The sequence below is a fragment of the Mytilus trossulus genome, chromosome 5 (assembly GCF_036588685.1).
Source record: "Mytilus trossulus isolate FHL-02 chromosome 5, PNRI_Mtr1.1.1.hap1, whole genome shotgun sequence".
Taxonomy (NCBI): Eukaryota; Metazoa; Mollusca; class Bivalvia; order Mytilida; family Mytilidae; genus Mytilus; species Mytilus trossulus.
This window is the reverse complement of record NC_086377.1, coordinates 74,767,792-74,783,998: the sequence shown is the minus strand read 5'-3', so window position 1 is coordinate 74,783,998 and position 16,207 is coordinate 74,767,792. Positions and strand designations below refer to the sequence as shown.

At 35.3% G+C, this 16,207-nt stretch overlaps 1 protein-coding gene across 1 annotated transcript in view; it reads left to right on the top strand.

The window, feature by feature from the left end:
• Positions 1-680: 680 nt before the first annotated feature.
• The window catches only part of LOC134718303 (uncharacterized), a 38,742-nt gene continuing 23,215 nt past the window's right edge, over positions 681-16,207 (top strand). The window contains exons 1-7 of the mRNA XM_063580798.1: positions 681-698; positions 1,290-1,379; positions 5,899-5,974; positions 6,792-6,890; positions 7,682-7,863; positions 8,573-8,671; positions 9,440-9,541. Of these exons, the coding sequence (XP_063436868.1) occupies positions 681-698; positions 1,290-1,379; positions 5,899-5,974; positions 6,792-6,890; positions 7,682-7,863; positions 8,573-8,671; positions 9,440-9,541 (666 nt within the window). The remainder of the gene's footprint in view (positions 699-1,289; positions 1,380-5,898; positions 5,975-6,791; positions 6,891-7,681; positions 7,864-8,572; positions 8,672-9,439; positions 9,542-16,207) is intronic.

Below are 16,207 nucleotides of genomic sequence, written 5' to 3'. Positions count from 1 at the left end.
AGTCCATAATGCATTGTTGCTCATTTAGTGGATTTGTCAAAAAACCAGGTAACAATAAATTGCGTCACACGTAAATAAACAATTACACGTGCGATAACATAAGTATGCTAATTCATGCATTTCCATATAAGGTAGTGTTCCTGACCTGAGTAATGATAACATCAAAATTTCTTTTTGGCTTTTATTTAAAGTCATGTGTGTTATGAAGGTAGATGTCACAGTTGTTATGTGGTAATTCATTTTTGCTGTGTGTGTTAATGTTTATTTTTGTACATGATCCTGTTTGTGTTTCAGATTTGCAAATATCATTTTCATTATTAATTAAAAATGTACTTTCAATAAATTTTAGGGAGGAAGCTTGATGGTTTTTGGCATTCCCTCTTAATGAGAAAATAATCTATTATAAATATTCAATCAGAATCCAAATTCAGAGCTGTTTTAAGCTTAAATGTTGTGTCCATACTTGTTCAACTGTTCAGGGTTCGACCTACATTGTATGCAGGAAAATCCAGTTAGCTGTCACTTGACAGCCTCTTGTTCTTATTGTTGAAGGCCGTACTGTTGCCTATAATTGCTTACATCCACTTCATTTGAACTTAAATGGATAGTTGTCTCATTGGTAATCATATCTCCTTATTTTAATAAATATACAATGATTTCAATTTCTTTTACAGGATATAATGGCAAGTTGGGATGAGGTAAGTTTTTCTTCTTAAAAGTCATTGTCATGTGACCTATGTCATGTGTCTTATGTTGTCTATAAACTGTACAGAAAGATACAGGTGTGTAGTATTCTCAGAGTCAGTCAGTGTCGTGTGACCTACAAAATGTATGTCATGTGATCTATGTTGTCTATAAACTGTACATAAAGATACAGGTGTGTAGTATTCTCAGAGTCAGTCAGTGTCATGTGACCTATGTCATGTGACTTATGTTGTCTATAAAATGTACATTAAGATATGATACAGGTGTGTAATATTCTCAGAGTCAGTCAGTGTCATGTGACCTGTGTCATATGACCTATGTTATAAAGATACAGGCGTGCAGTACAAACCTCAACAAAAACTTAGGCTGATCTCAAAACTGATGCATATACAATTGTCTACAGACTTTTCTAAAAAATAAACCTTTTAAATTATAGACAACAATTTCACTCCTTCTTGGTAATCACTAGTTTTTGGTATAAACTGTTGGAACTGTAAAAATGTAGCTTGCTAAATTCAATTATTACATTTATAATACATTTGTATGTTCTAGAGGAAAATGTAAAAGCTTTGTTTTGCTTACAGAAACTTCTTACAGCTGCAAGGGAGGGGAATATAAAAGAGGTAGAAATATGTATAAAGAACAGAGCTAACTTGGAATATAAAGATGAATTTGTAAGTAAAGTAAAATGTTTAACACATTTACAGATATTTATTATTTAGTACACATAATGTGGATCAGTTAAACATTGCCCTTGTTAGTGTTCTATGATTCAGTGTACATTCTATTAATTGCAAATACTCTTGTCTTCAAAATATTAAGAAACATAGTATTATGATATATTGTGATTAACTTTATTACACTGATGAATACAACTCCAGTTTGTATGTCAAAGAGTTGCTGTCTGATACTTCGTAACTGTATACATTTGAAATATAGATTTACTTTATTACACGTAACATAGTATTCTACACAAAAAACATTACTTTGGTCCCAAAAAAATCTTGCATGACCACGACTTGAGACATGACACCTGATCATACAACTTGCATTGACCACTCCTGTACTAAACATGACATGTGACACCTGATCATACAACATGCATGTACCACTCCTGTACTGAACATGACATGTGACACCACAGCATACAACATTCATTTACCACTCATATACTGAACATGACATGTAACACCAGATCATACCACACCCATTTACCTCTCCTGTACTGAACATGACATGTGACACCTGATTATACAACCTGCATTTACCACTCTTGTACTGAACATGACTTGTGCCATCTGATCATACAACTTTCATTTACTACTCCTGTACTGAACATGACATGTGACACCTGATAATATATCTTTCATTTACCACTCCAGTACTAAACATGACATGTGACACCTGATCATACAACATTCATTAACCACTCCTGTTCTGAACATGATATGTAACACCTGATCATACAACTTTCATTTACCAATCTTTTACTGAACATGACATGTGACACCTGATCATACAACATGCATATGCCACTCCTGTACTGAACATGACATGTGACACCTGATCATTCAACATTCATTTACCACTCCAGTACTGAACATGACATGTGACACCTGATTATACAACATTCATTTACCACTCCAGTACTGAACATGACATGTGACACCTGATCATACAACATTCATTTACCACTCCAGTACTGAACATGACATGTAACACCTGATTATACAACATTCATTTACCACTCCTGTACTGAACATGACATGTGACACCTGATTATACAACATGCATATGCCACTCCTGTACTGAACATGACATGTGACACCTGATCATTCAACATTCATTTACCACTCCAGTACTGAACATGACATGTGACACCTGATTATACAACAGTCATTTACCACTCCAGTACTGAACATGACATGTGACACCTGATCATACAACATTCATTTACCACTCCAGTACTGAACATGACATGTAACACCTGATTATACAACATTCATTTACCACTCCTGTACTGAACATGACATGTGACACCTGATTATACAACATGCATATGCCACTCCTGTACTGAACATGACATGTGACACCTGATCATACAACATGCATATGCCACTCCTGTACTGAACATGACATGTGACACCTGATCATACAACATTCATTTACCACTCCAGTACTGAACATGACATGTGACACCTGATTATACAACATTCATTTACCACTCCAGTACTGAACATGACATGTGACACCTGATCATACAACATTCATTTACCACTCCAGTACTGAACATGACATGTAACACCTGATTATACAACCTTCATTTACCACTCCTGTACTGAACATGACATGTGACACCTGATTATACAACATGCATATGCCACTCCTGTACTAAACATGACATGTGACACCTGATCTTACAACACCTGATTATACAACATTCATTTACCACTCCTGTACTGAACATGACATGTGACACCTGATTATACAACATGCATATGCCACTCCTGTACTAAACATGACATGTGACACCTGATCATACAACATTCATTTACCACTCCAGAACTGAACATGACATGTGACACCTGATCATACAACATGCATATGCCACTCCTGTACTGAACATGACATGTGACACCTGATCATACAACATTCATTTACCACTCCAGTACTGAACATGACATGTGACACCTGATTATACAACATTCATTTACCACTCCAGTACTGAACATGACATGTGACACCTGATCATACAACATTCATTTACCACTCCAGTACTGAACATGACATGAAACACCTGATTATACAACATTCATTTACCACTCCTGTACTGAACATGACATGTGACACCTGATTATACAACATTCATTTACCACTCCTGTACTAAACATGACATGTGACACATGATCATACAACCTGCATTTACTACTCCAGTACTAAACATAATATGTAACACCTGATTATACAACATGCATTTACCACTCCAGAACTGAACAAGACATGTAACACCTGATTATACAACATACATTTATTACTACAGTACTAAACATGATATGTAACACCTGATTATACAACATTCATTAATCACTCCTGTACTGAATATGACATGTGACACCTGATCATACAACATTCATTTACCACTCCTCTACTGAACATGACATGTGACACCTGATCATACACCATGCATTTACCTCTCCTGTACTAAACATGACATGTGACCCCTGATCATACAACTTTCATTTTCCACTCTTGTACTGAACATGACATGTGACACCTGATCATACAACATTTATTTACTACTCCTGTACTGAACATGACATGTGACACCTACATAATGTCACTCTTAAACTCAACACCAACATGTGACATAGCAGTGATTCTTATACTCAACACCAACATGTGACATAGCAATGACACTCTTGTACTCAACACCAACATGTGACATAGCAATGACACTCTTATACTCAACACCAACATGTGACATAGCAATGACACTCTTATACTCAACACCAACATGTGACATCGCAATGACACACTTATACTCGACACCAACATGTGACATAGCAATGACATTCTCATACTCAACACCAACATGTGACACAGAAATGACCCTCTTATACTCAACACCAACATGTGACATAACAATGACACTCTTATACTCAACACCAACATGTGACATAGCAATGACATTATTACACTCATCACAAACAAGTTACAGATCACACTTATAGGCAATGCAAACTTGAAAAAAATAAACATTGCTTATTGCAGTTCTTTACTTATACTCACCACAAACATACACCATTGCTATATTACCCTTATACTCACCAGAAACATACACCATTGCTATATTACCCTTATACTCCCCATAAACATACACCGTTGCTATATTACCCTTATACTCACCACAAACATACACCATTGCTATATTACCCTTATACTCACCACAAACATACACCATTGCTATATTACCCTTATACTCACCACAAACATACACCATTGCTATATTACCCTTATACTCACCACAAACATACACCATTGTTATATTACCCTTATACTCACCACAAACATACATCATTGCTAGATTACCCTTATACTCACCACAAACATACACCATTGCTATATTACCCTTATACTCACCACAAACAAACACCATTGCTATATTACCCTTATACTCACCACACACATACACCATTGCTAGATTACCCTTATACTCACCACAAACATACACCATTGCTAGATTACCCTTATACTCACCACAAACATACACCATTGCTATATTACCCTTATACTCACCACAAACATACACCATTGCTATATTACCCTTACACTCATTACAAACATTCACCATTGCTATATCACCCTTATACTCACCACAAACATACACCCAACTGGTAGACACCCAACATTTTACACGGAAATACCACTTGATATTTTCTAAGCTTTGATCATTATTTTGAAAAGACACAAAATACTGTTAATCAGACATGTTTAATGGACAACAAATATTTGTTAGAATTATATAAAGTGGTGCATCATTTTATTCGTAACACAGAACTGAATCAGATCGTTAAGGTTTTATTTTGTTTCTTGACAAAAAATTATTTTGTAAACATCTGATTTTAATGAGAAGTTATAGAGAACGAGTTGTGTTAACATCTTTAGTCAGATAATGTTAATTCTTCAGATTTAATGTAAAATGTCTTTTAAAATTACAAATACTTGACAGAATTATATAAAGTGCGGTCTTCTTTTTCTTGTCTCTTCGCACTGAATCAGAAAATATAACTCGTTTTAATGTTTCTTGAATTTTTTTTTTTTTAACTTTGATCATTCTACGTAATCATTGTTAATCAGACAGATTTAATGGACAACAAATACTTGACAGAATTATATAAAGTGGGGTCTCATTTTAATTGTCTTGTCCAGCTGAGTCCATTGATATAAATATTGTTTATGTTCTAGAAAAAAAGTTTGTTTTTAATCTGACAGTTCTGATGAAAGTTCTGACATCTCACAATAAAACATGTTGTTTATTTGTTGTTTATGTAGAATATAAATAAAAGTATGACTGGTCATTTTATTCAGTTTTGACCACTGATTCATGTGATATATATTTTGTTTATATTTATTACACAACATTGTCCAGTTTATGACACAAGTTTTGATGTTTGTTATATGTTGATATTTCAGAGTGGATGGACACCATTAATATTGGCGGCTGAGGGAGGACACCTGGAGGTGGTGACTTACCTAGTCACTCAGGGCAGTCAGTTAGGCGCTAAATCCAGGGTAATGATAGATATAATCACCTTACTCTGACTAAACATCACTTTAAACAGAATCTACACAAAATCATGTTGTTAATCAGACAAGTTTAATGGACAACAAATATTTGTTAGAATTATATAAAGTGGGGCATCATTTTATTCGTAACACAGAACTGAATCAGATCGTTAAGGTTTTATTTTGTTTTTTGATGAAAAATTATTTTGTAAACATTTGATTTTAATGAGAAGTTAAACAGAACGAGTTGTGTTAACATTTTTAGTCAGATAATATTAATTCTACAGATTTAATGTGAAACATCTTTTAAAAATAACAAATACTTGATAGAATTATATAAAGTGGGGTCTCACTTTTCTTGTCTCTTCGTACTGAATCAGAAAATATTACTCGTTTTAATGTTTCTTGAAAAAAGTAAATTCTTTAAACTTTTGATCATTCTATGTAATCATTGTTAATCAGACAGATTTAATGGACAACAAATATTTGATAGAATTATATAAAGTGGGGTCTCATTTTAATTGTCTTGTCCAGCTGAGTCCATTGATATAAATATTGTTTGTGTGTTCTAGAAAAAAGTTTTATTTTAACCTGACAGTTCTGTTGCAAGTTCTGACATCTCACAATAAAACATGTTGTTTATTTGTTGTTTTATGTAGAATATAAATAAAAGTGTGACTGGTCATTTTATTCAGTTTTGACCACTGATTCATGTGATATATATTTTGTTTATATTTATTACACAACATTGTCCAGTTTATGACACAAGTTTTGATGTCTGTTATATGTTGATATTATAGGGAGGAAGGACACCATTAATGTGGGCGGCTTGGGGAGGACACCTGGAGGTGGTGACTTACCTGGTCACTCACGGCAGTCAGTTTCACGCTACAGACCGGGTAATGATAGATATAATGACCTTACTCTGACCAAACACCATTTTATACAGAATCTACACAAAATCATGTTGTTAATCAGACAAGTTTAATGGTCATAAATATTAGTTAGAATTATATAAAGTGGGGTCTCATTTTATTCGTAACACAGAACTGAATCAGATAGTTAAGGTTTTATTTTGTTTCTTGACAAAAAAAATATTTTGTATACATCTGATTTTAATGAGAATTTGATAAGAAAAAGTTGTGTTAACATCTTTAGTCAGATAATGTTAATTCTACAGATCTTATGTAAAACATCTTTTAAAAATAACAAATACTTGACAGAATTATATAAAGTGGGGTCTTATTTTACTTGTCTCTTCGTACTGAATCAGAAAATATAACTCTTTTGAATGTTTCTTGAAAAAAAGTTTTTTTTCTCACTTTTGTCATTCTTATTAATCATTGTTAATTGTACAGATTTAATGGACAACAAATATTTGATAGAATTATATAAAGTGGGGTCTTATTTTAATTGTCTTGTCCAGCTGAGTCCATTGATATAAATATTGTTTATGTTTCTAGAATTTTTTTTTTTTTTAACCTGACAGTTCTGATGGAAGTTCTGACATCTCACAATAAAACATGTTGTTTATTTGTTCTTTATGTATAATATAAATACAAGTGTGACTGGTCATTTTATTCAGTTTTGACCACTGATTCATGTGATATATATTTTGTTTATATTTATTACACAACATTGTCCAGTTTATGACACAAGTTTTGATGTCTGTTATATGTTGATATTACAGTATGGAAGGACACCATTAATGTTGGCGGCTGTGAACGGACACCTGGAGGTGGTGACTTACCTGGTCACTCACGGCAGTCAGTTAAACGCTACAGACTCGGTAATGATAGATATAATCACCTTACTCTGACCAAACATCACTTTTTACAGAATCTACACAAAATCATGTTTTTAATCAGACAGGTTAAATGGACAACACATATTTGTTAGAATTATATAAAGTGGGGTCTCATTTTATTCGTAACACAGAACTGAATCAGATAGTAAAGGTTTTATTTTGTTACCTGACAAAAAATTATTTTGTAAACATCTGATTTTAATGAGAAGTTAAAGAGAACAAGTTGTGTTAATATCTTTAGTCAGATAATGTTAATTCTACAGATTTAATGTAAAATGCCTTTTAAAAATAACAAATACTTGACAGAATTATTTAAAGTGGGGTCTTATTTTTCTTGTCTCTTCGTACTGAATCAGAAAATATAACTCGTTTTAATGTTTCTTGAATTTTTTTTTTTTTTTTCACTTTTGTCATTCTTCTTAATCATTGTTAATTGGACAGGTTCAATGGACAACAAATATTTGTTAGAATTAAATAAAGTGGGGTCTCATTTTAATTGTCTTGTCCAGCTGAGTCCATAGATATAAATATTGTTTATGTTTCTAGAAAAAAGTTTTATTTTTTAACCTGACAGTTCTGATGGAAGTTCTGACATCTCACAATAAAACATGTTGTTTATTTGTTGTTTATGTAGAATATAAATTAAAGGGTGACTGGTCATTTTATTCAGTTTTGACCACTGATTCATGTGATATATATTTTGTTTATATTTATTACACAACATTGTCCGTTTATGACACAAGTTTTGATGTCTGTTATATGTTGATATTACAGGGAGGAAGGACACCATTAATGTTGGCGGCTGAGAGAGGACACCAGGAGGTGGTGACTTACCTAGTCACTCACGGCAGTCAGTTAGACGCTACATCAGAGGTAATGATAGATATAATCACCTTACTCTGACCAAACATCACTTTTTACAGAATCTACACAAAATCATGTTGGTAATCAGACAGATTTAATGGACAACAAATATTTGTTAGAATTTTATAAAGTGGGGTCTCATTTTATTCGTAACACAGAACTGAATCAGATAGCTAAGGTTTTATTTTGTTTTTTGACAAAAAATTATTTTGTTAACATCTGATTTTAATGAGAAGTTGATGAGATCAAGTTGTGTTAACTTCTTTAGTTAGATAATGTTAATTCTACAGATCTTATGTAAAACATCTTTTAAAAATAACAAAAACTTGACAGAATTATATAAAGTGGGGTCTTATTTTTCTTGTCTCTTCGGACTGAATCAGAAAATATTACTCGTTTTAATGTTTCTTGAAAAATGTTTTTTTTTCAACTTTGATCATTCTACTGAATCAACATAAAATCATGTTGTTAATCATACATGTTAAATGGACAACAATTACTTGTGAGACTTATATAAAGTGAAGGTTGCTATTATTTGACTTGTTACACTTATATAATTAAGAGTTTACTATTTTTTTACCTGTTTTGTTTCACTGAATTAGAAAATATGCATTGAATTTATATATCTTAATCTACCATTTAATAGTTTATACACAAGTATAATTGTTTATTTTCTTACGCAATGTTATTTTTCTTACATTTGGTAAATTGTTTGACTCCTCTCATGATTTTGTTATCACACTCCATTAACATGTTTATATTTTTCTATTGTTATAGGATGGACACACAGCTTTACATCATGCTGCTCAGTATGGACGGATTGATGTAACAAAATGGTTACTAGATCAAGGATGCAGTCCTTGGGTGAAATCATTGGAGGTAACATTCCGTTTTATTCTTATTAGATAGATATATATTTTATTCTCTAAAAACTTAATACAAGTCAACAGAGAAAGTACAATTACAATATAAATACAAATACAATAGTTGAGGGTAAACAGCTGCAGATAAAATATAATAAAGTACAACTTTTAAGTTTATGATGAAATACCTGTATAATAAACAGGTTAAACTAAATATGAAGAAATCAGTCTGTGCATAACTTTTACATGGATGGACAAACCTTTTTGTTAATACACTTAATGAATGAACACAGTTTTCTTAAGGAGGCTCACGGGTATAAGATTTTCAGAAAAAAATTAATAATTTTTCATTACAAATTTCATTTATTACCTTAAGTAGTTATTACTTTATCATTATGGAACAAGAATCTTTCCAAAAAATCAATTCTTGTTGGCCTCAGGTGACTTTTAAAATGTAGATATCATTGAAAAAGCTCCAAATTATCTCCCTTTGGTGCAAAAATGCCATTTTTAATCGGAGGGCTGTAATCAAATGTTGTCCGTGCATTAACTCATGAACCGTTCAACCAAAGCTTTTACAATTTTACTATGTTGTTACTGACAACTAAATGAAGGTCAAGTTCAATAATGACGATTTTGACTTTTACCGTTCAGGAGTTATGGTTCTTGAAAGATTGAAAAATGGTGTTTCCAGTTGTGTCCGTGCATTTTCTCATGAACCATTCAACCAAAGCTTTTGAAATTTTTATATGTTGTTACTGATGACAAAATATAGGTCAAGTTCAATAATGACGATTTTGACTTTTACCGTTCAGGAGTAATGTTTCTTGTGATATTGCCAGGACACAAATAAATGTTAATAAATCCGGTTTGCTGTCGTTGTGACAGCCTCTTGTTTGGCATTAAAATAAAAATATCTTAAATTTACTCATTGGTGACCTTTATTTTTTATTGTTGTTTTCGAAAAAGCTGTACATAAACTAAATAACTGTAAAATTTAAGCGATTTCTGTAATTTAGTTCTTTTTTTATTTCGATATTACAACTATATCCCCTATTAGGTCAACAGAAAAAAGGACATTAACAAAAATGTATATTTCTTTCGAAGGCAGATTGTGAGAGTAAATGAACGGTGACCCCATTTTTTTTAAATTAAAAAAATGATTTAGACCCGCAAGCCCCTTAAAACTGATAATTTTTTGTCAAGCCTGCGACTTTAATCTCAGAAAGCTTGGCATAGGGATAGTGATCAAGCAGTGGTGGAGGCGTTAGCTAACTTCTTAAAAGATTTATATTTTAGAAAGAGGAAGACCTTGATGCTTAATACTTTGTATATGGATGCCTCATGTTACGAAGTTTCCGCCAGTCACATGTTCAATGTCCTTGACCTCATTTTCATGGTTCAGTGACTAATTGAAAAAAAAAAATTGTTTGTAATGTTAAATTATCTTTTATAAGTAAAAGTTTAACTATATTTGGTATGTGCGTACCTTGCAAGGTCCTCATGCCCGTCAGACAGTTTTCACTTGACCTCAACCTACCAACACACCTAACACCAATCCTACATTACTGACACAACTACCATCTCATCATACTCTACCAACACACCCTACACCAATCCTACACTACTGATACAACAACCATCTCATCATACATCACCAACAAACTGAACACCAATCCTACATTACTGATACAACTACCATCTCATCATACTCCGCCAACACACCATACACCAATCCTACATTACTGACACAACTACCATCTCATTATACTCCACCAACACACCTAACACCAATCCTACACTACTGACACAACTACCATCTCATCATATTCCACCAACACACCTAACACCAATGCCACACTACTGACACAACAACCATCTCATGATACTCTACAGACACACCCTACATCAAACATATACTACTAATACAACTACCATCTCATCATTATCCATCAACATACCTAACACCAATCCTACATTACTGACACCACTACCATCTCATCATACTCCACCAACACAACTAACACCAATCCTACACTACTGACACAACAACCATCTCATGATACTCCACCAACACACCCTACATCAATCATATACTACTGACACAACTATCATCTCATCATACTCCACCAACACACCTAGCACAAATCTTACATTATTGACACAACTACCATCTCATCATACTCATGATACTCTACCAACTCACCTAACACCAACCCTACATTACTGACACAACTCCCATCTCATCATACTCTGCCAATACACCTTACACTAATCCTACACTACTGACACAACTACCATCTCATCACACTCCACCAACACACCTAACACCAATCTTACACTACTGACACAACTACCATATCATACTCCACCAACACATCTTACACCAATCCTACACTACTGACACAACTACCATCTCATCACACATCACCAACACACCTAACACCAATCCTACATTACTGACACTACAACCATCTCATCATAATATACCAACACATCCTACACCAATCCTACATTACTGACACAACAACCATCTCATCATACTCTGCCAACACATCTAACACCAATCCTACATTACTGACACTACAACCATCTCATCATACTCTACCAACACAACCTACACCAATCCTACACTACTGACACAACTACCATCTCATCATACTCCACCAACACACCTAACACCAATCCTACACTACTGACACAACTACCATCTCATCATACATCACCAACACACTTAACACCAATCCTTCATTACTGACATAACTACCATCTCTTCATACTCCACCAAAACACCTAACACCAATCCTACACTACCGACACAACTACCATCTCATCATACTCCTCCAACACACCTAACACCAATCTTACACTACTGACACAACTACCATCTCATCATACATCACCAACGCAACTTACACCAATCCTACATTACTGACACAACTACTATCACATCATACATCACCAGCACACTTAGCACCAATCCTACATTACTGACACTACAACCATCTCATCATACTCCACCAAAACAGCAAACACCAATCCTACACTACTGACACAACTACCATCTCATACATCACCAACACACCTAACACCAATCCCACATTACTGAACCTACAACCATCTCATCATACTTTACCAACACACCTTACACCAATCCTACATTACTGACACAACTACCATTTCATCATACTCTGCCAACACACCTAACACCAATCCTACACTACTGACACAACTACCATCTCATCATACTCCATCAACACACATAACACCAATCCTACACTACCGACACAACTACCATCTCATCATACTCCTCCAACACACCTAACACCAATCTTACACTACTGACACAACTACCATCTCATCATACATCACCAACGCAACTTACACCAATCCTACATTACTGACACTACAACCATCTCATCATACTCCACCAAAACAGCAAACACCAATCCTACACTACTGACACAACTACCATCTCATCATACATCACCAGCACACTTAGCACCAATCCTACATTACTGACACTACAACCATCTCATCATACTCCACCAACACACCTAACACCAATCCTACACTACTGACACAACTACCATCTCATCATACTTCACCAACTGACCTAACACCAATCCTACATTATTGACACAACTACCATTTCATCATACTCTGCCAACACACCTTACACTTATCCTACACTACTGACACAACTACCATCTCATCACACTCCACCAACACACCCTAAACCGATCCTACACTACTGACACAACTACCATCTCATCACACTCCACCAACACACCTAACACCAATCCTACACTACTGACACAACTACCATCTCATCATATTCCACCAACACACCTAACACCAATCATACACTACTGACACAACTACCATCTCATCATACATCACCAACACACCTAACACCAATCCTACATTACTGAACCTACAACCATCTCATCATACTCTACCAACACACCTAACACCAATCCTACATTACTGACACAACTACCATATCATCATACTCTACCAACGCACCTAACACCAATCCTACACTACTGACACAACTACCATCGCATCATACTCCACCAACACACCTAACACCAATCTTACACTACTGACACAACTACCATCTCATCATACATCACCAACGCACCTTACACCAATCCTACATTACTGACACTACAACCATCTCATCATACTCTACCAACATACGCTACACCAATCCTACACGACTGACACAACTACCATCTCATCATACTCCACCAACACACATAACACCAATCCTACACTACTGACACAACTACCATCTCATCATACATCACCAACACACTTAACACCAATCCTACATTACTGACACTACAACCATCTCATCATACTCCACCAACACACCAAACACCAATCCTACACTACTGACACAACTACCATCTCATCATACTTTACCAACTGACCTAACACAAATCCTACATTACTGACACAACTACCATCTCATCATACTCTGCCAACACACCTAACACCAATCCTACACTACTGACACAACTACTTTACTGACACAACTACCATCTCATCATACTCTACCAACACACCTAACTCTAATTCTACACTACTGACACAACTACCATCTCATCATACATCACCAACACACCTAACACCAATCCTACACTACTGACACAACTACCATCTCATCATACTCCATCAACACACATAACACCAATCCTACTTTACTGACACAACTACCATCTCACCATACTCTACCAACACACCTAACACCAATCCTACACTACTGACACAACTACTATCTCATCATACATCATCAACACACCTAACACCAATCCTACATTACTGACACTTCAACCATCTCATCATACTCCACCAACACACATAACACCAATCCTACACTACTGACACAACTACCATCTCATTATACTCCACCAATACACCCTACACTAATCCTACACTACTGACACAATAACCATCTCATCATACTCTACCAACACACCTAACACCAATCCTACACTACTGACACAACTACCATCTCATCATACTCTAACAACACACCCTACACCAATCCTACACTACTGATACAACTACTATCTCATCATACATCATCAACACACCTAACACCAATCCTACATTACTGACACTTCAACCATCTCATCATACTCCACCAACGCACCTTACACCAATCCTACATTACTGACACTACAATCATTTCATCATACTCTAACAACACACGCTACACCAATCCTACACGACTGACACAACTACCATCTCATCATACATTACCAACACACTTAACACCAATCCTACATTACTGACACTACAACCATCTCATCATACTCCACCAACACACCTAACACCAATCCTACACTACTGACACAACAACCATCTCATCATACTTTACCAACACACCTTACACCAATCATACTTTACTGACACAACTACCATCTCATCATACTCTACCAACACACCTAACACCAATCATACTTTACTGACACAACTATCATCTCATCATACTCTACCAACACACCTAACACCAATTCTACACTACTGACACAACTGCCATCTCATACATCACCAACACACCTAACACCAATCCCACATTACTGAACCTACAACCATCTCATCATACTTTACCAACACACCTTACACCAATCCTACATTACTGACACAACTACCATTTCATCATACTCTGCCAACACACCTAACACCAATCCTACACTACTGACACAACTACCATCTCATCATACTCCATCAACACACATAACACCAATCCTACTTTACTGGACAACTACCATCTCACCATACTCTACCAACACACCTAACACCAATCCTACACTACTGACACAACTACTATCTCATCATACATCATCAACAAACCTAACATTAATCCTACATAACTGACTCTTCAACCATCTCATCATACTCCACCAACACACATAATACCAATCCTACACTACTGACACAACTACCATCTCATTATACTCCACCAATACACCCTACACTAATCCTACACTACTGACACAATAACCATCTCATCATACTCTACCAACACACCTAACACCAATCCTACACTACTGACACAACTACCATCTCATCATACTCTAACAACACACCCTACACCAATCCTACACTACTGATACAACTACTATCTCATCATACATCATCAACACACCTAACACCAATCCTACATTACTGACACTTCAACCATCTCATCATACTCCGCCAACACACCTAACACCAATCCTACATTACTGGCACAACTACCATCTCATCATACTCCACCAACACACCTAACACCAATCATACACTACTGACACAACTACCATCCCATCATACTCCATCAACACACCTAACACCAATCCTACATTACTGACACATCTACCATCTCATCATACTCCACCAACACACCTAACACCAATCCTACATTACTGACACAACTACAATCTCATCATACTCCACCAACACACCTAACACCAATCCTACATTACTGACACAACTGCCATCTCATCATACTCCACCCACACACCTAACACGAATCCTAAACTACTAACAAAACAACCATCTAATCATACTCCAGCAACACATCTTACTTCCATCTAATCACATTACACTAATGCACCTCACACCAATCATACACTATTAACAAAACTACCATTCAATCACATTCCACCAACACACCCTACACCAA